This window comes from Erinaceus europaeus, chromosome 3 (genome assembly GCF_950295315.1).
Source record: "Erinaceus europaeus chromosome 3, mEriEur2.1, whole genome shotgun sequence".
Taxonomy (NCBI): Eukaryota; Metazoa; Chordata; class Mammalia; order Eulipotyphla; family Erinaceidae; genus Erinaceus; species Erinaceus europaeus.
In genome coordinates this window covers 53,423,419-53,446,203 of record NC_080164.1, presented here as the reverse complement: position 1 = coordinate 53,446,203, position 22,785 = coordinate 53,423,419, and the positions used below count along the sequence as shown (strand labels likewise).

General features: G+C 39.4%; 1 protein-coding gene across 2 annotated transcripts; it reads left to right on the top strand.

The window, feature by feature from the left end:
* The first annotated feature begins 411 nt into the window (after positions 1-411).
* On the top strand, positions 412-16,535 carry MDH1 (malate dehydrogenase 1). Of its 2 annotated transcripts, none has more exons than XM_060187201.1 (9): positions 412-430; positions 6,176-6,274; positions 7,259-7,355; positions 9,607-9,782; positions 10,641-10,763; positions 13,501-13,677; positions 14,462-14,575; positions 15,401-15,490; positions 16,182-16,535. In XM_060187201.1, exons 3-9 carry the CDS (start codon positions 7,292-7,294, stop codon positions 16,305-16,307), a joined length of 870 nt encoding a protein of 289 aa, XP_060043184.1. In that variant the 5' UTR covers positions 412-430; positions 6,176-6,274; positions 7,259-7,291; the 3' UTR covers positions 16,308-16,535. The 2 variants fall into 2 exon arrangements, with proteins under 2 accessions (XP_060043184.1, XP_060043183.1); XM_060187200.1 differs by lacking the exon at positions 412-430 and adding an exon at positions 3,299-3,325.
* Positions 16,536-22,785: the final 6,250 nt, after the last annotated feature.

Sequence of the window (22,785 nt, the reverse complement as noted above, 5' to 3'; positions counted from 1 at the left end):
AAATGTTACACAATGTCACCATCTTGCACACAATCTAGATCACTAAATTTTTCTTGTCTCAGCTGAAAGGTTGAAGGGGGCGCGGGGGTGAGAGATCTCTGACAAAACTAATCTATATGCAGTTTGGGGATATTTGAAATCAAAAAGAAGTTGCTTCAGTTTTTGTATTTAGAGTTGAGACTATTTTTCCTGTTATCTTAAAATACTAAAATGCTTATGGAAGTATTTGAATGAATTGGAGGGTTTACAGAGTCTAAGAAGATGAGTTTTCAAGGCAAGTGCCCTCTGCCATTATAAGGGGACCAGGAGGGATAGCTACTCATTTCTAGTATGTGTTAACCCCAGTTTTTCTACAAATTTTTCAGGTCATATAGTTGGACGTTTAAACCGTAGTTTCAGTGGTTACTGAACTAATAACTTCACTAGTAAAGTAGGTGCTTATCAAAGAACCTCAGAAGCTAAGGTTTTGTGTGTGTGTGTTTTCTAGAACTAATGATACTTCGTCAAGATTATCTTGACAAATCTCACTCCAAATCCTTAGATTGAATTTATTGAAACCCAAAGAGAATGTGATATACTAACTGCAATTATGGATGAGAATACAAGTTTTTCTGCAAACACAAACTGTCAGCATTAATATTACCAGACATATTTATACAGTTATATCTTCTGGTTCAGAATAACAGAATTCTAGAATTTCAAGTTAATTTTCTGTAACATAAAACGACCTGGTGAAGTCAAATGATTTTCCCAAGGTCATAGAGACACCTTTGTTCCATTCCTGTTTTGTTTTACTACACAGTAAATCAAACCAGGCCTCATCCCTAGAAGGTCATTCTGGTAACAAATAATAAGTATAGCAAGTTTGTGGGGAAGAATCCTGTCTGTTAGAATTGACAGCAAATTCTTATATGACTCAAATTCCTTGCTTCCTGGGCCTAGTATGTGAACCATCATTAAGTTAGAATATGAGAGACAGTCTCACGTAGTGGGAAGAGGGTATACCACTCCTGTCTGGTGCTGAGGTTAAACAAGGAATCTCAAGCATACAGGTCCTGTGGTCTATCAGTTGAGCAGGGGTGCTGGGTAAGGTGCAATATCTACCTTTTGTAAGCAGTTCAAAGAAAGAAAAGGTTTTTTTTGTTTGTTTTTAAGACTGGAATTCCTTGTCCCTGTCCATAGGAGAACAGCAAAAATAACCTACGGGAATACTTTGAGTGATACTGTTTTGTCTTATGTTATAGAACTACATATATAAAGTGAAAAGGAAATACATAGATTTTTCTTTTTTTTTCTGTAAAGTAACAGGACACTTAAATTCAAGCTTTACAATTGAGAATAGAACATGTGCAAGACCATCCTCATCTGCAGGAAGGTCATTAGTGCCCTGCCAAGAGCAAAGACATTCCATCTTTGGATCTTGGCAGACTGCTCAGATATCTACACAAAGAATAGTAACCTATCTTTACACAGTAACATTATGAAAAGTAAGCAGGAAATCACCCACCTTCCTGCTTTTCTGCTTCAGTTTTTGCAAAGAGCAGAAAAAACCATATAGACAGTTTCCTGTTTGACCATCAAACACTGAGATACTAGGTTTTTTAACAAAATGGAATTTACCTACTTGTGAAAATAGTCTGCCCAAAAATACAAAAGAAAGAAACCACTTAAGTGGAATTAGTGACTATTCATTTGTTGACCACAACCCCAACACCCAAGAGTAACATGAACACATTTTTTTAATACCTAAAATTAACACAATTGACAGCATTGTTTTGTCTGCCTCACTTTGGGGGAGGGTAAACTTTAATATTGATGTTGACATCGACTTCACCCTTACTTTCATTCATTCAACCAATATTTGTTAAATGCTATATGAGTGTGCAAACTTGAGTCAAAGGCAGGTGAGGAAGGGGTCACAGTCTAGTAGAGAGTAACACATAAAAATGGAAAACTACAGACTATAAATCTTTACAGGAAAATTCTGTGGTCACAAAGACTTATAATTTTAGCCCTAGTTAAATACTGTTCTTGATACTTTGTTTTGTTTTGTTTTTTTATTAATGAGAAAGATAGGAGAAAGAGAAAGAACCAGACATCACTCTGGTACATGAGCTACCAGGGATTAAACTCAGGACCTCATGCTTGAGAATCTAGTGCCTTAGCCACTGTGCCACCTCTCAGACCACCTGTTCTTGATACTTTGTATATTAACATTTAGTCTTTACAAGTATTTGTATGGTGGCAATTATCTGTTATATTGTGGGGAAACAATACAAAGAGATTAATTTGCGGAAGAGTACATAGATGATAAGATACAAAGCTAGGATTATAATTAAGCGTTCTGAGTTCCAGGGCTGTTTTTTGTTTTGTTTGTTACTTGTTTTTGGCTTGGTTGGGCTTTGTTTTACCACTAGGGTTATGGCAGCCAGTGCCTACATGACCTGTTATTACCATTAGCATATTTGTCTTTCTTTTAGTAGATGAGAGAGAGAGAGGAAAGATACCTCAGCACCACTTTACTAATCTTGAAATGTCCCCCTGCAGATGTTCCGCATGTGGTAGGTAGCCTGGGGCTTAATCTTTGGTCCTTGAATTTGGTAATTTGTATAGACTCTACCTAGTGATTCCCCTTCTCTAAATGGCTTATCCTCTTATGACAACATATAGACACACTAATAGAATCACTGGTCTGAAGTGGAACTGAGGTTCACAGGTATATAGTTTAACAAATTAATATTGGATGGCATAATAGTGGATCGGGAAACTGCATAATGCTTCTGCAAAGAGACTTTCATACCTGAAGCTCCAAGGTCCCAGATTCAATCCCCTGCACCACCATAAACCTGAACCAAGCAGTACTGTGGTGAAAAAAAAGAATATCATTAAAACTACTAACATGAATAGTTCTACTCACTGGACACTTGTGATCAGTTTCTAACCTTTTTCCTTTTTTTTTGTTTTCTTTAGTACAAATATAAAGCACGTTAGTTTTCCTTCCAAGCAGTTCTTTCACCTGTTCTAAGTTGTGGATAATTACTTTTTCAAAACCCAGTTTACACTTCAACAAATATTTGAGCTCCAGTGATGGTCCAGGCATTCATTGCTTTAGACATTTTATACAACAATAAATTAAGCAACAAAGTCCCTGGCCTTAAGAATTTTGTATTCTTAAAAGAGAAGGATAATTTCTTCTGTTTCCGGGAGTCGGGTAGTAGTTAGTGCAGCTGGTTAAGCGCACGTGGCGCGAAGCACAAAGACCTGCATAAGGATCCCTGTTCCAGCTCCTCGCCTACAGGAGAGTCGCTTCACAATGGTGAAGCAGGTCTGTAGGTGTCTTTCTCTCCCCCTCTCTGTCTTCCCCTCCTCTCTCCATTTGTCTCTGTCCTATCTAACAATGACGACATCAATAACAACAACAATAATAACTACAACAACAATAAAAAAGGGCAACAAAAGGGAAAATAAATATTTTTTAAAATTAAAATTTTCTTCTGTTTCCTTTTTGTCATGTACTTTACTTGACTACAAGAGGGAAATGACAGTCAAAAACATGTAAAGGCCATCTGATGTAAAATAATGCAACAATTTTTAGTTTTCTTTATAAAATCTATTTGGGATACAAATATATAATTCTGTGTGTGCATGGTTTTGTTTTTCAAAAAGTTTAGACATATGAAGCTTGGGGGAGAAGTTGGTGAAGATAGGGAAGAGACTTAGAAGGTCAGGGAGAAATTGCCTTAAGAATCTTCACACTGGGAGTCGGGCTGTAGCGCAGCGGGTTAAGCGCAGGTGGCACAAAGCGCAAGGACCAGCACAAGGATCTCGGTTCGAACCCCGGCTCCCCACCTGCAGGGGAGTCGCTTCACAGGCGGTGAAGCAGGTCTGCAGGTGTTTGTCTTTCTCTCCTCCTCTCTGTCTTCCCCTCCTCTCTCCATTTCTCTCTGTCCTATCCAACAACGACAACAACAATAACTACAACAATAAAACAACAAGGGCAACAAAAGGGAATAAATAAATAAAATAAAATATTAAAAAAATAAAATAAATAAAAAATAAAAAAGAATCTTCACACTGAAAAAGAAATGTTTGCAATGAACCAGAAATATATTTTTTTTACTTTATTTTTAATTTCTTTATTGGGGAATTAATGTTTTACATTCAACAGTAAATACAATAGTTTGTACATTCATAACATTTGCCAGTTTTCCATATAACAATACAATCCCTATTAGGTCCTCTGTCATCCTTTTTGGACCTGTATTCCACCCCCACCCCACCCCCCAGCAACCCCAGAGTCTTTTACTTTGGTGCAACATGCCAATTCCAGTTTAGGTTCTACTTGTGTTTTCTCTTCTGATCTTGTTTTTCAACTTCTACCTGAGAGTGAGATCATCCCATATTCATTCTTTTGTTTCTGACTTAGTTCACTTAACATGAATTTTTCAAGGTCCATCCAAGATCGACTGAAAACGGTGAAGTCACTGTTTTTAATAGCTAAGTAGTATTCCGTTGTGTATATATACCACAACTTGCTCAGCCACTCAGCTGTTGTTGGACACCTGAGTTGCTTCCAGGTTTTGGCTATTACAAATTGTGCTACCAAGAACATATGTGTACACAGATCTTTTTGGATGGATATGTTGGCTTCCTTAGTCTCTATCACCAGGAGAGGAATTGCAGGATGATAGGGTAGGTGCATTTCTAGCCTTCTGAGAGTTCTCCAGACTATTCTTCACAGAGGTTGGACCAATTTACATTCCCACCAACAGTGTAGAAAGGTTCCTTTGACCCCACAACCTCTCCAGCATTTGCTGCTATTATCTTGAACCAGAAAATTTTAATAAGACAATCAGTCCTGATGTAGCAAATTAGTGGATCATTGGGCTTGCAAGAAATGGGCCCTGAGTTCAATCCTCATTGAATATGACAGAGTGATGTTCTGGTCTCACTTTCTTTCAATAAATAAAATAGATCTTAGAAAGACAATCATAATTTACCCTAACGACTTAGATGAGGAAAAACATGGTGTTATTTTTGTATTTGAGAAAAGAAAATGAAATAACTAATTTCATTAGTAAATGTAACCATAGCAAAACATTGTGACAACTGAAAGCCTGACTCCAAATGGAAAATACTTTTAAAAGAAGACATACAAAGAACATAGTAGTTATAAAGGGGAAATAGACTTAAATAGAATCAGTTTAGGCAAATCCTCTCACTCCCATACACATATAGAGTATTTTGTGAGGTTCTAATAGCTGTCAAAGTTTGTAACAGCACATAACACATATCAACACTTAAGTCCTGGTTAAATGACAAGTATCCTTAAAGATATAGTTATAGTTGGGCCAGGGAAGCAGCTCAGAGATAGAAATCAGGCAGTGCTCTGATTTCTCTCACTCCCTACCTTTCTGTTGCAGTTTTAAAAAGTGAACAAGGGGAGTTGGGTGGTAGCACAGTGGGTTAAGCACAGGTGGCACAAAGTGCAAGGACCAGCATAGGGATCCCGGTTCGAGCCCCCGGCTCCCCACCTACAGGGGAGTCGCTTCACAAGTGGTGAAGCAGGTCTGCAGGTGTCTTTCTCCCCCCTCTTTGTCTTCCCCTCCTCTCTCCATTTCTCTGTCCTATCCAACAATGATGACAGTAACAACAACAATAATAACTACAACAATAAAACAACAAAGGCAACAACAGGGAATAAATAAATATTTTTTAAAACGTGAACAAGATGAGATTATATTAGTAAACTAGTAGGCAGTTAAATAGCACATTAATATGCAACCAAAAGGCACATATTCCATAAGTCGATTTGTATATGCAATATTTACTGGAATAAATTTGTTTTCTACTAAACTAGTTATAGAGATGACAATTTCACATTTAAGCATTTTTTTATGTTCCCTCTTGTTGACCTTGTTGCTTTTTTCTTTTACTGTTGTTGTAGTTATTGTAGTTGTCATTGTAGATAGGACAGAGAGAAATGGAGAGGGGGAGAGAAAGACAGACACCTGCAGGCCTGTTTCACCACCTGTGAAGCGACTTCACTGCGCTACAGCTTGATCCCCTACATTAACCTTTAAATTATGTGGCTGTTAGTGGGGAAATCCTGAGTATTTTTAGAGGAAAATAGCATTTTTAAATAAAATATTAATGTTTCTCTTTTCATTTACAGTCTGAACCCATCAAAGTTCTTGTGACTGGAGCAGCTGGTCAAATTGCATATTCACTCCTGTACAGTATTGGAAATGGGTCTGTCTTTGGTAAAGACCAGGTAGGAGCAAGTATAGATTTTAAGCCAAAGTAAGACTATTATCAATAAGCCCCTGTATTTAGTTGCAAATAAGTTTTTAAGTGATGATGTGCTGAGGAATTATTCTGATGCAGTCTCCGCCCCCAGGTTTTACCACGCCCCATGTTATCCTAGCAGTGCCCCCTTCAACCAATCCTGCCCCCACACATCACCCCTGGTTGTCGCCCAATAAAAGCACCTCCCCCCCACCCCCCCCCCCACACACACACACACACCCCCCCCCCCCCCTGCTCTCTCTGGGCTCCTTCGGGTAGTGCTCTCATATTGGTTTGCTCCCCTTCCCCCCGACCTCTGAGAAAAATTAGTTTGGCCCTTGCTAGTTTTGCCGCCCCCCCCCCTTCTTCCCGCTCCATATGCTAAGGACATCCAGAGTCCCAGCAGCAGCAGCAGAGGGAAAATGATAGAGAAGCACATGGTGTGGTGATTTGCCCGTGAATAAAGATTAAACTTCAGCTTCTCAGCCCAGCCGTGTGTCCTCGAGTCTCTCTACCGCCGCAAAGCCAGCCTGGCCAGCTGGAGCCTCCAAAACTTTAACAACACATTGCTATAAACAGAATCCTATAAGTTGTGTTTATATATTTCTCCCAGTGATAAAAATACTTTGAGATGAGAACTATTCCATGTACTGTGTTTAGTTGACTTAATGCAGCCAGCAGATTTAACGGAAAGTATTCACTAAGAAAACTGTTGTAGATATGGGAAAGAACGTTGCTGACTTAATTACTTTGTACACCCAAAGTAGCAAGATTGGGAGTCTGCTTCTTAGTTTGAGGCAAACACCCCATACTTCAGCCTGTTTGGCTATTGTACAGTAAAGTCCCTTTCTAAAATATTTATTCATTCTCTTCACCTGTGTATATTGAATTTATCTTTCATACAAAAGGACTGTTTTGTAACTGAATGACATAGCCTGTGTTGACAAGTGCTGACCTTGCTATTTGGCAGCCTATAATTCTTGTGTTGTTGGATATCACTCCCATGATGGGTGTCCTGGATGGTGTCCTAATGGAACTGCAAGACTGTGCTCTTCCCCTCCTGAAAGGTAAGTTAGAAAATGGATGGAGATTTTTATAGGACTTAATGTCTTTCAAAAAACAGATGTTTGACTTTAGATAAATAGTGTCTTGGAAAATATTTCATAGAAATATTGTGACTTTTTTGAACTACAGCTAGATGATATAGATGCATGACAAGAATAAATAAAGACAGAAATGAGTAATAGGGGTTAAGGAGTGATGGCATTCATGCTTTGCATAGGTAAAGCCCTGAGTTTGGTTCCCAGCACCATATATGATGGAGCAGTATTTTGAAAGAATTCATTTATCGGGGCCCAGAAATTTAGTCTTCCCCATAGAGCACTGTCATTACCATGAATGACATGCAATTCCTGGTGTTATATGGGAACACCATAGCAATGAAGGCAACTCCACAAATAGTGGAGTACAGTGTTTCTCCATCTCTTTCTACCTGAAGTAAAATGAATAGAAAATTTGGCCCAAGAGAAATTGAAGGTCACAATGGAGGTTCTAATGGGTGGGTCGGGCAGGGATCATTACCTATTAATTAACATTTGAATAATTTGGGTGCATAGTTATATAAGAGGCTACATTACCTTGCCCAAACAAGCTATTCTGCTGGTTCCTTTTCGTTGCTCATTGTTCTTTCCAAATCAACTTAATTTGTTTTTTCACATTTTACTCCTGCCTGCTAAATGTCTATGCTTTCTCATGAGGCCAGGTTATACATAGCTCACTTCTGCCATCTGAATGACAGGAAAGGAAAAATTCAGAACATAAAGGTATATGGGAAGATTTTTCCTCTTCTGACTGGTAATCCTGTGGAAGCCCATTTGAGGGCTTATAGTAGATGCAAATTCACTGGTCTAAAAATTGATCACTAACAATGCTGACTCCTCGTTTCATAGTAAATTTTTGTGAAAATCTTCAGGTTTCCAAGTAATGCATCTCTAAGTTGTTCTCTTCTTACTTGGGCTGAGGGAAGACTCTCTGAGATTTTTTTAAAATTATATTTTATTTATTTATTATTGGGTAGAGACAGAGAGAAATTGAGAGAGGAAGAGGAGGTAGAGAGAGAAAGAGACAGACATCTGCAGCCCTGCTTCACCACCTGTGAAGCTTTTCCCCTACAGGTGAGGACCAGGGGCTTGAACCTGTGTCCTTCTGAGATCTTCTTTAATTAATCTGTTTATTGGCTTAATCACTGTAGCATAGTAATTGAACTCTGGACCAACCTGGTCTTGAATAACATTCCCTCTACTTTTTTTATTTTTAAGAGAGATTTATTTGTTTATGAGAGAGAAGTGGAAAAAACCAGTGTCACTCTGACACATTTAATGCTGAGGATCAAACTCTGGACCTTATGCTTGATAGTCTTGAACTTATCCACTGTGCCACCTCCCAAGCCCTCATTGCCTTTTAATGTCATCGAATTATTCCCTTTATACTTCTGTGTTTTTGTGAAATTTTTTTTTCAAAGATTCATTTATTAAGATGAAAGGAGGAGAGAACCAGAGTATCATTCTGGCACGTGCTAAGCCAGTGCTCAAACTTAAGGCCTCATGCTTATGAATCTAATGCTACATCTACTCCCCCCGCCCCCCGAGCTGCTTCATCTGTATTTTGTGAAGATTAAATTTGGTAAATCTCTTAGCTTTATCTCTACACAAAACTCTTCAATAAATACTTATTGTTTTTTAAGTGTTTGATTGGTAATGTTACTTTAAAACTTATACCTTTAAAAAAAAAGTTATACCTTGCATAAATGTGATTGTAAAAGAAAAACTGAAATTTTTAAAATTGATAGCAAAATTAATTCATTGACTTTTCTGTAGATGTTATTTTCTCCAGATATTATCTATTAGACCCCTGAAACTTTTCTCAATGTGATACATAAAAGTTAACATTTTCTACAAAGTTTCTAACAAGTTAGATTCAGTATGAAAATACTTTGGTGTGAGGCCAGGCAGTGGAGCACCAGTTGAGCACACAAGTTACTATGCATGAGAACCTGGGTTTGAGCCAACACTCCCTACCTGTGGGCAGGGGATGCTTCACAGAGGTAAAGCGGGTCTGTGGGTGTCTTTATTTTTCCCTCTCTGTCATCTCTTCGCCTCTCAATTTCTCTCTGACCTATCAAATAAAATAAAAAGGAAAACAAATGGCTTCTGGGAGAAACAGATTAGTAGCACCAGCACCAAGCCCCAGGATAACCCTGGTGGCAAAAATAAGTACTCGGTGTTTAAGTTGTATCTCTATCTATTGCCGTGTTTACAGATGTCATCGCAACAGATAAAGAAGAGGTTGCCTTCAAAGATCTGGATGTGGCCATTCTTGTAGGCTCCATGCCTAGAAGGGATGGCATGGAGAGAAAAGATTTACTCAAAGCAAATGTGAAAATCTTCAAGTGCCAGGGTGCAGCTCTGGACAAATATGCCAAGAAGTCAGTTAAGGTGACCAATGCAATCTTTTATGGGGTTAGGGTTTTTCATTATAAGCTGTTGAAACTACATAAAAGCAAAATTATGTGTCTTCCACCACACACACACTTCTGTGCAGTGGTCAGTAAATACAGATATAACTTGGTTAATGAGCTCACTGTTTCTAGGTTCTTTATTATAGTGTAGAAATTTATATGACGGGAGTCAGGCGGTAGCACAGCGGGTTAAGCGCACGTGGCACAAAGCACAAGGACCAGCATAAGGATACTGGTTTCTGCCCCTGGCTCCCCACCTGCAAGAGAGTTGCTTCACAGGCGTTGAATCAGGTCTGTGGGTGTCTTTCTCTCCTCCCTCTCTGTCTTCCCCTCCTCTCCATTTCTCTCTGTCCTATCCAACAATGACAACATCAACAACAGTAATAAGTACAACAACAATGGAAACAACAAGGGCAACAAAAAGGAAATAAATAAATAAATGAAAATTTTCTAAGATTTCTAAAGCTACCAATTATAGTCCACTATCTATTGTGATATTTGATAAACATCAGAATTTTTAAGTGGTGAGCTTTTATTTTTCTATAATAATTAGCAAAAACAATAGAAATAAAGTAAATAGAAATGGACAATTCTCTTAGTAAAGGATTACAATGTTTTTTAGACTGTTCAAATGCATGCAGGCTGTTTAGCATAACTACGCTCAACCAAAAGTGCCCTTGTTTGGGGAAATATACACTGATTGGAGTACCTAAGATTATATTGTGTCTGCAACTCACTGTCAAATAGGGGCCCACCTTAATAAATAAATGGCTAAGAATAATGTGTGTGCAGAAGAGTTTACTTGTCTATGATCTGTAACTGCTTTATATTATAGGTGGTTGTGGTGGGAAATCCAGCCAATACCAACTGCCTAACTGCTGCCAAATCAGCACCATCCATCCCCAAGGAGAACTTCAGTTGCTTGACTCGTTTGGATCACAACCGAGCTAAAGCTCAGGTTAGCAAAATGCCTCTTAAAATCTGACGAATGTTTAACCTGAAAACCTTTCACTTGCAGCATAGCTGGATACCTTGTTGCTTTCGTTTAGTAAGAAACTATTCTCACTTTTTAGTCACCAGGGGCTAAATTTCTTGGTCTTCTCTTCAACTACATTATGTATGCTAACTATAACAAAGTGTGGTTATTAATGTCCTTTTATTATAGTAGTTAAAAATTATTCACTACGGGGAAGGGGGAGATAGCATAATGATTATGCAAAAATACTCTCATGCCTGAGGTTCCAAAGTCCCAGGTTCAATCCCCTGTACCACCAAAAGCCAGAGCTGAGTAGTGCTTTGGTTAAAAAAAAAATTATTCACATTGGCTGGAGAAGGTCACATGGACAGTGTGTTGTTTTGTCATGTGCACAACCTACATTTGAGCCAGACCTCCACAGCATTGAAGGAAGCTGTGCTTCTGTGGTCTCTTTCTGTGCCTCTGTCTTTATCTAAAATAAAAAGAAAGAAAAGGCGGGGTGGGGGGAGGACTTACTAGAATAAGAAGTGAAGGACAACTACTTACATGGAATATATTTAACCAAGACAAATGAACTTGCAAAATAAACTGACTCTTGTGTATACTAGTTCTAGGCTTTCTCAGACCTAGGTGGTCTTGGTGCCTTCAAAAGTCATAACGAAGTTCTAGTTTCTGACATAATCTCTTTCATTTTCCCCTAATACTTTTTCTGTCCTTATACCTCTTTTCCCTCTGGGGTTATTGCTGAGGCTCGGTGCTTATACTACAAATCTCCTGCTCCTTTACGATTTTTTTGGATAGGACAGAGAAATTGAAAGGAGAGGTAAAATGCATCACCACTTGTGAGTCCACTCCCTGCAGATGGGGAGCCAGGGGCTTGAACCGGGATCCTTGTGGGTCCTTGCAGTTCGTACTATATGCACTTAACCCGGTAAGCTACCACTTGACCCCCCCATCATGACTATTCCACTTTTCCAACATCCCAATAAGTAGATCTGCGGATTTAGTCCTATATGGATTTCTAGAAAGGACAATTCTTTTGTCCTAGAAAGGACAATTTTATTTCAATAAATTTGTACTATTAACAGAAAATGTTGTGAGATTAAAGTTAAAAAATCACTGCCTAAAACTGAAAATTGATTGTTTTTGAGCTAAGGGGCAGGGCAGTATCCAGGGAAAGAGAAAAAGAGTACGCTAGGTCCATAAAGTCTGAGTATAGTTATCAAAAGTTTAGCCCCATAAGATAAACAATTATCAGCTCTGGTAAAGGTTGCTCTTGGCTGTAGAGGGCTCTAAAAGTTTACTGGCTAGCAGAGTCACACGTGTTCAGTTCCTAGGAGAAGTAGCCATGGCGCACCTCCGCCAAGATGCTTCTGACCAGGAGAAGAAGCAGCAGCCAAAAAAAGCAACGTACTAAAAGTCCTGTGATTTTATAGATTCCCTTCTCTGAAGCACCTCCTCAGGGTGATGTCATTTGCGTGCTAGTAGTCCCAAACTCCTGTTGGGGTCACAACAGTATATACCAAAGATCTTTATGGGGTAGGGGCCAGGTGGTGGCACACCTGACTAAGCACTCACATACAGTGCACAAGAACCCAGGTTCAAGCCTCTGGGCCCCACCTGCAGAGGGAAAGCTTCATGAGTGGTGAAGCAGGGCTGCAGGTGTCTCTCTGTCTCTCTCTCTGTCTTTATCTCCCCCTCCCCTTTCAATTTCTGTCTCTAGCCAATAAATAAAATGTTTTTTAAAAAGCTCTTTATGGGGTACAGAAGGTGGGAGCCCTGGCTTTTGTAATTGCTTCTCCACTGGACATGGGCATTAACAGGTCTATCCATACCCCCTGTTTCTAGAAGATTATGTTCTCTTACATGAATGGTTACCAAGACTCCTAATTTGTTTTGGAACTTAGTATCTTGTGACTGTTTATCACCTGCAGAACTCCCCTGTGTATTTACAAAGCACAGCTGCATCTTTTCTACTGATGAGGTAATTTGGCAGTGAAACTAGTTAACTGGTACCAGGGAAAAGAGAACTAAAAGTACTAAAGAATTACTCAAAAACTGTTTAATCAGATACATATATGACTGGCACAAAAGTAACCAAGGAAGCAAATAACTAATTTCTTGACTACCTGTTAATTTGGACTACTGGCAAGGTTAGTATTCAGCTTGAGAGGTCAAAAGAACAAAAGAATATGGGCAAGAGACAAAGGAGATTAGAGAGCCAAGAAGGTCTGAATGGATGAGTAATCTGGAAATTGTGCTTAGGGCAGCTGAAGTTGACACTTGATAAATTTAGAGGTTTAAATTATTGGCAATATATATCTCAGCTTACTTGCCCAAATGTATGTGTGTGTATATATGTATTTTTTAATTTATTTTTTTCCCATATTGCCAGACAAATATAATAAAGGTTAGCTAAGTCCTTTCAGGTTGTGACAAAATAGAAAGTGAGACAGACTGCACAATACACTACTCTACCTCAACTACTAGACATATCAATAACTGACTGGGTACCCCTGGAAACCAACCATACAACTAATTTGTGAACTACTTTATGTAGTTAATAGTCCTAATAATTTCAGAATTATAGGTGAAGCAAATATTAGATCAGAAGTAGTTTTTAATGTTAATAAAAAGTTGATTTTTTTATGTTTAACTGTTTTAGAATTTATGAAATAAAAGCATTTATCTGTGTAATGTATATGCTTTCTCTAACTAGATTGCTCTTAAACTTGGTGTGACTTCTAATGATGTCAAGAATGTCATTATTTGGGGAAACCATTCCTCAACTCAGTATCCCGATGTCAACCATGCCAAGGTGAAACTGCAAGGAAAGGATGTTGGTGTTTATGAGGCTCTGAAAGATGACAGCTGGCTCAAGGGAGAATTTATCACAGTAAGTAAAACATGTGAGGGGCCAGAGGAATACCTCACCCCTGGAGCACCTGCCTGGTTCAAGCCCTGACACCACACAGGAATAACTTCAGTACTGTAGTTTCTATCTGCCTGAATGAAAAAGTTGGTCCAGAGTAAAAAATGGTGCATATGTGAAGCCCCAGCAGTGCCTTCCCCCACTACATCACCCCCCTCAGGAAAAAAATAGATAGATAGATAGATAGATAGATAGATAGATAGATAGATAGATAGATATTGAAGCCCTACGCTAAAGAAATGACAGACTGTGTCACTCATCTAAGTGTATCTCTAAAGAGTAGGGTCTGGTTGCTCTGGTAATACTGCATCCTTTCAGTCATTTGTGATCTATTCTGATCTGATCTATTATAATTTTCTCTTTGCAAAAAGACTAGTACTGGGGCTGCACTGTGATGCACCTGGTTGAGTGCCCACATTATAATGCACAAAGACCCAGGTTCAAGCCCCCAGTTCCCCCTGCAGGAGGGAAGCTTCATGAGCGGGTGTCTCTCTATCTCCCCTTCCCTCTCAATTTAAATAAATTATATAATATATATTTATATATTAAATACTTTTTTTAAAAGACCAGTACTTATACTTGAAATAGGTTACTAAAGCCAACACTGGGAAATTGCATGATTTTGAAGCAGATGCATTCAACTTTGGTTACAGCCTCTCACCCCAAGACCAGCTTGGAATTGATTTTTTTGTTTTAATCTGCTATCATAATCAAGTAAAAACTGCTATCTCTGCCTGCCTCCATCCAGACTGTGCAACAGCGTGGTGCTGCTGTCATTAAGGCCCGAAAACTATCCAGTGCAATGTCTGCTGCAAAAGCCATCTGTGACCATGTTAGAGACATCTGGTTTGGAACCCCAGAGGTAAGGACTCAGTGATATGCAAAGGACACTCTTATTTTTGTCCTCTGCTGTTGTTATATAAAAGTGTCTTATCAATTAGGCAGGTGAGATTCATATCCTAGTTGGGTTGTCTGCTAGTTGGGTAACCTGGGGAAAGTCACTTAGCCTCTCTGAACTATTTTGTCATCCTCTGCATGGCATCTACCTCACAGAATTGTAACAGTTAAATGAAATGATATATGGAAAGCACTTTGCACACATAGTTAAGGGAGTTTTTGTTTTTTTCTTTTTTAATCTTTTTTATTTTATTTTCCCTTTTGTTGCCCTTGTTTTTATTGTTGTAGTTATTATTTTTGTTGTTATTGATGTCCTTATTGTTAGATAGGATAGAGAGAAATGGAGAGGAGGGGAAGACAGACGGGGAGAGAAAGATAGACACCTGCAGACCTGCTTCACCACCTGTGAAGCCACTCCCCTGCAGGTGGGGAAACGGGATCCTTATGCCGCTCCTTGCGCTTGGCACCAAGTGCGCTTAACCCACTGCGCTACCGCCCAACTCCCTCTTTTTTAATCTTAAAACCTACATTTAACCAAAACTTCATTTGTAAAATGAGGATTATGTTTCTCTGGCCTACTTCACATGTGGATTAAAAAGAGTAGAATGAGATAATACCCATGAAAGTTATCCTGTCGTTGAAATTTCCAGTAGTGATTCCTTATACAGTAATGAAGTTATAGAAGTTCATAGAAGGAAGGTTATTGTCCACTTTATTTTTGGAAATCCTTGTAACAGCTGTGTAAATGATCCTAAGTGTCATGAAAATGCAAAAACATTGTTATTTTCAGGGAGAATTTGTGTCCATGGGTATTATCTCTGATGGCAACTCATACGGTGTTCCTGATGATCTGCTGTACTCATTCCCTGTCACAATCAAGGTAGGGTATTTGGGGAAGGGGGGTGTGTATGTTTCCTGTCTGTCCCCTATTAGGAAGTATTTGAATTTTTCTCCCTTGGTGCTATGACTCAGATACAAACTGAAGTTACTCTTCAAAACCGGATTCAACTCTTTCCCCTTATCGTAATGCTGTGGGAAATTGTATCCTCTAGAGCGGTTCTCAGTATTATTGTCCTTTATTGTAATCATAGTAAAGATCATAGTTTTTATGTGTTTACTAATGAAAACCTCATTTAATGACTTTTTAGATTTAATGAATTTAATTTGTATTGCTAGAGCAATACAAATTCACCATTCCAGATGGCCATTTTTTTCCTTTTTTTTTTCTTTCCCTATTATTCTTAACAGAATAGAGAGAAATTGAGAGGGGAAGGGAGAAAGATAGACACCTGCAGACCTACTTTACCACTTGTGAAGCATCCCCCTGCAGGTGGAGAGTAAGGACTTGAACCCTAGTCCTTAGGCATGATGCTTAACCAGTGCAACACTGCCCAGCCCTTGATTAAATGAGTTTTAAGTTCGTGGTTGAGGTTTTATCAGAATTATCTATTAATATCTAGACTTTTATTTAGTCTTTCAGAATCACAATTTAAAGCAGACATTCCTAAGGAATTCAAACTAAGGAATTGCTTACTGCTATTGTATAATTGTGAATTTCTTATTTACAACAGAATAAGACCTGGAAGATTGTTGAAGGTCTCCCTATTAATGATTTCTCACGTGAGAAGATGGATCTTACTGCAAAGGAATTGGTGGAAGAAAAGGAAACTGCTTTTGAATTTCTTTCCTCTGCTTGACTAGACAATCACTCAAATTTCAATCAAGTTAATAAATGCCCCAAAGCTGAGGAATCTAAATGTCGTCTTTGACTGTAGTACCCAATAATAATAATGCTGTACTTAAATTACTTGTGAGGAAACAGCACATTTTATTTTAAAGAGGGTGTGCTTCTTGGTACAAATTTGTGACATTATCATCATGCTATTAGTGTTGCATTCTAAATAAAATATATATTCAAGTGAAAATGACTCAAACTCTTAATTTCTAATTAACGTTTAGTTTCTATTTAGGAAACAAACTTGCTTGCTTGTTTCCCAGCTTACCTAAGGGAATTATTTTTCAGCCAGAAAATACAATAAGGATGGAAAATAATACAAGGCAAAGTACGATTATACTTATGAGACTCTACCTTGAAATTATGAATCAGTCTACTTCAGAATATAGCTTTAAAATCACCTACATTGGGCAATTAAGTACATTTTTCCCTAGATTTATTTATGTGAGGGAGAGGAGAGATTAGAGGATCAGTGTTCAGTACTGGCATAAAGTGGTGCCAAGGATTGAAGCTGAAGCCTCAGAACCTCAGATATGTATGTTTTTTGGTTATATCTGGGACTTCAGTTTTTTTATTTATTGTCTCCAGGGTTATCTCTGGGGATCAGTGACTGCACTACAAATCCACTGCTCCTGGAGACCATTTATCCCTTTTTGTTTGCCCTTGTTGTTGGGCTTGTGGTTGTTATTGTCATAGCTGTTGTTGTTGTATAGGACAGAGAAATTGAGAGACATGGGGAAGACCGAGAGGAGGAGAGAAAGATACCTGCAGACCTGCTTCGCCACCCATGAAGGAAACCCCTGCAGGGGGAGCCAGGGGCTCGAACTAGGATCCTTACTGGTCCTTGCACTTTGCGCCATGTGCACTTAACCTGCTGCACTATTATTTCTTTTTTATTATTCCCTTTTGTTGCCCTTGCTGTTTTATTGTTGTAGTTATTATTGTTGTTGTTATTGATGTCATTGTATTGGATAGGACAGAGAAATTGAGAGAGATGGGGAAGATGGGGAGAGAAAGACACCTGCAGACCTGATTCGCCTCTTGTGAAGCAACTCCCCTGCAGATGGGGAGCCAAGGGCTCAAACCGGGATCCTTACGCTGGACCTTGTGTTTCGCACCACCTGCACTTAACCCGCTGTGCTGCCACTACTATTATTTCTTTTTTTTTTATTTTTTATTTAAGAAAGGATAAATTAACAAAACCATAGGGTTGGAGGGGTACAACTCCACATAATTCCCACCACCCAATCTCCATATCCCATCCCCTCCCCAATAGCTTTCCCATTCTCTATCCTGGGAGCATGGACCCAGGGTCGTTGTGGGTTGCAGAAGGTGGAAGGTCAGGCTTCTATAATTGCTTCCCCGCTGAACATGGACGTTGACCGGTCGATCCATACTCCCAGTCTGCCTCTCTCCCTAGTAGGGTGGGTCTCTGGGGAAGTGGAGCTCCAGGACACATTGGTGGGGTCTTCAGTCCAGGGAAGCCTGGCCAGCATTCTGATGGCATCTGGAACCTGGTGGCTGAAAAGAGTTAACATACAAAGCCAAACAAATTGTTGAACAATCATGGACCCAAAGGTTGGAATAGTGGAATAGGTATATATTTTGCCCTAGTTTATGGATATGTGTGAACATATGCTCTCACAGAACCTGGTCTATAACTAGGTTTTGGGACTTTGTTAGAAAGTGAACCCACCTGGGATAGAATTAGAGAATACTATGAAAGGAAAGATCTCACCCAAGTAATGAAGCTGAAGGGTTGTCATTCTACACGTGAAGTCTCTGGACACAGTCTGAGCTGAAGCATGTTAAGGTGGCACTTCTTGCATTGATTAGGTTGTGATTGGCAGATGCAATATTATTTGATATGGATTGGGAGAGGCATGCGGGGAAGTGGGCCCTATCCTAAGGTTCCAGGACTGTGGAAAATATAGGCTCTACAGTGGAGATGTGAGGTTCCTGCTGTCTTAGGGTTCAAAAAGACAATGGATAGTTAATGCTATCATCACATTATTTGGTAATTGGATTAACTTTGAAAAGTCCTTGTTAGGGTTTGCTGTATAGTACCCAGTATCTTGTATATAGCTGTGCCACCAGTTGCTTCTGATCTATTTGGTCTAGGCTTTTGAGAGAGTCCGCATATCAAAGACTCAGCCTATATATTAAAAAGACTCAGTCTGTGTTTTAAAAAGTTTGAGACATACAATTAATTTTCCCCCTCTCATATTAATTAACTAGTGATTTATATGACTACACTTTACTAGGAGTGTACATAAACGTCATTCCCACCACCAAAAGACTATTTCCTATCCCACCCATCCACGCACCCCCACCCCACCCCCCACTGGCCCAGGAAGCCGCATGTCCACCCTCCCCCTCACCACAGGGTTTTTACTTTGGTGCCCTACTTTCAATTTAGTCAGATCCTGCTTTTAGTTTCCCTATCTGATCTTCTTTCTCAACTTCTGTTGATGAGTGGGATCATCCCATACTCATCTTTATCTTTCTGACTTAGCTCACTTAACATAATTCTTTCTAGCTCTGTCCAAGATGGGTCAGAGAAGGTGGGTTCATTGTTCTTAATAGCTGCATAGTATTCCATTGTGTATATATACCACAGCTTTCTCAGCCACTCATCTGTTGTTGGGCACCTGGGTTGCTTCCAGGTTTTAGCTATTATGAATTGTGCTGCTATGAACATAGGAATACACACCTCTTTTTGGTTGGGTGTTATGGAGTCCTTGGGGTATAACCCCAGGAGAGGAATTACTGGACCATATGGAAGGTCCATGTCTAGCCTTGTGAGAGTTTTCCAGACTGCTTTCCATAGAGGCTGTACCAATTTACATTCCCACCAGCAATGTAAAAGGGTTCCTCTGTCCCCACAGCCTGTCCAGCATTTGTTGCTGCTGTCCTTTTTGATGTATGCCATTCTTGCAGGAGTGAGGTGGTATCTTAGTGTTGTCTTAATTTGCATTTCTCTGACAATCAGTGACCTTGAGCAGTTTTTCATATGTTTGTTAGCCTTTTGGATCTCCTCTGAGGTGAATGTTTTGTTCATATCCTCTGCCCATTTTTGAATGGGGTCATTTGCTTTTTTGGTGCTTCTTCTTCTAGCGTTTGCCCTTCTTCCGTAGCCAGTCAACAGTGTCAGGTTGAGCCTGATGTAAAGTTTCCAGACCTCCTTTGAATCTGGAGAGGTGGCAGTCGTTGACTATGTGGGTCATAGTCTGTCTGTAGCCGCAGGGGCAGTTCGGGTCGTCTCTGGCTCGTTTGCTGAGCTCTTTATATATTTTGGTGATTAGTTTCTTGTCTGATGTATGGCATGTGAAGATCTTCTCCCATTCTGTGAGGGGTCTCTTTGTTTGTTTAATAGTTTCTTTGGATGTGCAGAAGCTTTTCAATTTGATGTAGTCCCATTGGTTTGTTTCTGCTTTAGTCTTTCTTGCAATTGGGTTTATTTCATCAAAGATGTCCTTGAGGTGTAGGTGGGAAAGTGTTTTACCAATGTTTTCCTCTAAGTATTTGATTGTTTCTGGTCTAACATCCAGGTCTTTGATCCATTTGGAGTTGATTTTTGTTTCTGGTGAGATAAAGTGGTTCAATTTTATTCTTCTGCGTGTTACAACCCAGTTTTCCCAACTACTATTATTTCTTTCTGTCTCCCATGCCTCCCCCCCAGCCCCACCCAAAGGAAAGAGGTCATAGCACTAAAGCTTCCTCAGTGTAATAGAGAGGGCCAGTCTCTAACCTGGATCATGTGCATGATGATGCAAATACACTTGTCCAAATGAGCTCTCTCTCCAGCCTTCATGTCAGTTTTTTTATGTTATTCCCTTTCTCACCTTAGCTAAGAAATCAAAGCTTGCTCCTTTCTTGTCCCACCTCCACCCAGAGCACTGCTCAGCTATGATTTATGGCAGTGCTGGGGCTGAACCAGGGACCTTCAGTGCCTCGGACTGTTGGACTACCATTGGTGCTTTAGGGTTCTCACTCAGTCCCAGCAGCCATTTCTTTTTTACTTTATAGGACAGAAACTGAAAAGGGTAGGAGAAATAGGGAGAGAGGCAGACAAATGCAGTAATTGCTTCACTGCTTATGAAGCTTCAACCTTTGCAGGTGCTGTGTGGGGGCTTGAACTCAGGTCCTTGTACATGGTAATGTGTACACTTAACCAGGTCCACCATTGCCCGGCTCCCCTTATTACTGCTTAATAGAGGATAGGTCCAGGAAATTATACCTTTAATAATATGATAATTAGTGGAAAACACGAGGTTAATGAAATGGCACATAGGTCAGCTATAGGGCAAAAAGACTATAAACTGACAAAGTTGTATTAAAAATGTTTGCAGCAAAAATGCAATATGATAATTAGTGGAAAACACGAGGTTAATGAAATGGCGCATAGGTAAACTATAGGGCAAAAGACTATAAACTGACAAAGTTGTATTAAAAATGTTTGCAGCAAAAATGCAATGTGAATAGAATAAACCATGGGAGAAAATTGGCCTCTGCAGATCATGATCCTGGTAAAATTCCCTAAAGCACAGAAAGATGCAGAAAGAGATCTCAGAATGAGGAAATTACCTTTATAGCTCCTGACCTTTCCTGGAGCTTTGGTCACAACGTTGGAATGAGGAATTGGCCGTTATAGCCACTACAGTTGAAAAATAAGATAGGACTAATCCACAAAAATAACAGCCCCCTCCTTCGTGCTGGAATTGCACAACACAACCACCTGTCCTTTCTGTGTGCTCAAGCCCCTAACCCCCTTCTTCCTTCATGAGGTATAAAGCATGCTAGTCTCCTGAGAATCAGTACCAATCTGACTCCCTTGCCTGTTGTTCACTCCCAGCTTTCCTCCAATATACCTACCTTCTCTCTCAAAGATGCATGTCTTTCTTTTTTCATGCCTTAACCCACAGTACTTTTTTCTATCATATGCTGTGTGATTTAAGGTAGTAATCCCAAGAGAAATCTGGAAGGCAGAAGGAAGGACAGGGTAGAGAATAGAAGGGAGGGGGAGCAGACGGTGATACACCCAGTTAAGCGCACATAGTATTAAGTGTAAGGATTCGTGTAAAAGCTCAGGTTTAAGACCCCACTCCTCACCTGTAGTAAAGACACTTCATAAATAGTGAATCAGGAATATAGGTGTCTATCTTTCTCCCTTTCTATCTCCTCTCCCCTCAATTTATTTCTGTCCTATCAAGTGAAAATTTAAAAAAAAAAGGTTGCCAAAAGCAGTGGAGCCTGCCCAGTGATAAACTTAAGAGGCCAAATAAATAAATAAATAAATAAATAAATAAATTAAATAAAAGAGAGAATAGAAAGGAGGCAGTAATGGAACATCTAGCAAAGATGGAAGCACAGAACTCTTCTAGCTATATGGGAGGGACATAGGGCTGGATTTTTCATTCTCCCAATCTCATTCCTAAAATAGGGGATGCAGAGTATCATTTCCAGACACCTCCATTTCTGTGCTGCCAACAAAGTTGACTCTAGCAACCCAGGCTCAATCCTCCAGAAGATAACCCTCTTTTGAAAGCAAACAAAATCTGGAAGGTGTAGAGCATAGATGTTGGAAGGAATCTGGGGTTAGGGGCCAGGTGGTGGCATACTTGATTAAGCACACATATTACAGTGCACAAGGACCCAGGTTCAAGCCCTGTCCACATCTGCAGGGGGAAAGCTTCAAAAGTGGTGAAGCAGTGGTACAGGTGTCTCTATCTCTCCCCTTTCAGTTTCTGTCTCTATCAATAATAAGTAAAATATTTTTTTTAAAAAAAGGAATCTGGACTTAGCGTCAGTATTCATTCTGTCTACTCAGATTTACTGACATTTAATGTAGATGAAGGGACATCTGGGTTCTGCACATGATTTTCCATTTATGTTTTTTTCTCTTTTTTTATAATTCTGAGAATATATATTCTTATTTCACTACAGAATGAATTTGTGTCACTGCCTTCTTATCTAGGCTGGTTGGCAGTTTATTTTGGTGCAGATGATCTCAAACTTGAGCTGGAGACTCTCCAAAATTAAGCCATTCCGAGTCAGTCTCTCCAGTTCATTTCTTCAACAAAGAGATTTATTTATGCAAAATACTGTGCACTCACCAACTACACCAACTACTAGCTTTGTGTAACATGATAAACAGCATTCTTAATTTTACAATAAATCTTGGGAGGAAATAGTACAAAGTGAACAGAATAATTGGGGTAGAATCCTTTTAGATAGTAATGGTTCTCTAAGATCTGTGTAGATGACATTTAAGGTCTAGACTTTAAGGATAAGGAGTGAGAGTTCCTCATCCCTCAAAGGGAAATAGTAATAAAAAAGCCTTATGCCTAGAAAGAAGCTGTTCTAGAGGGAGAAAAAAGATAATAGCAAATAGGAAAAAAGAGGCTCAAACAGAATTGAAGAGACAGAAGGAGCTAGAT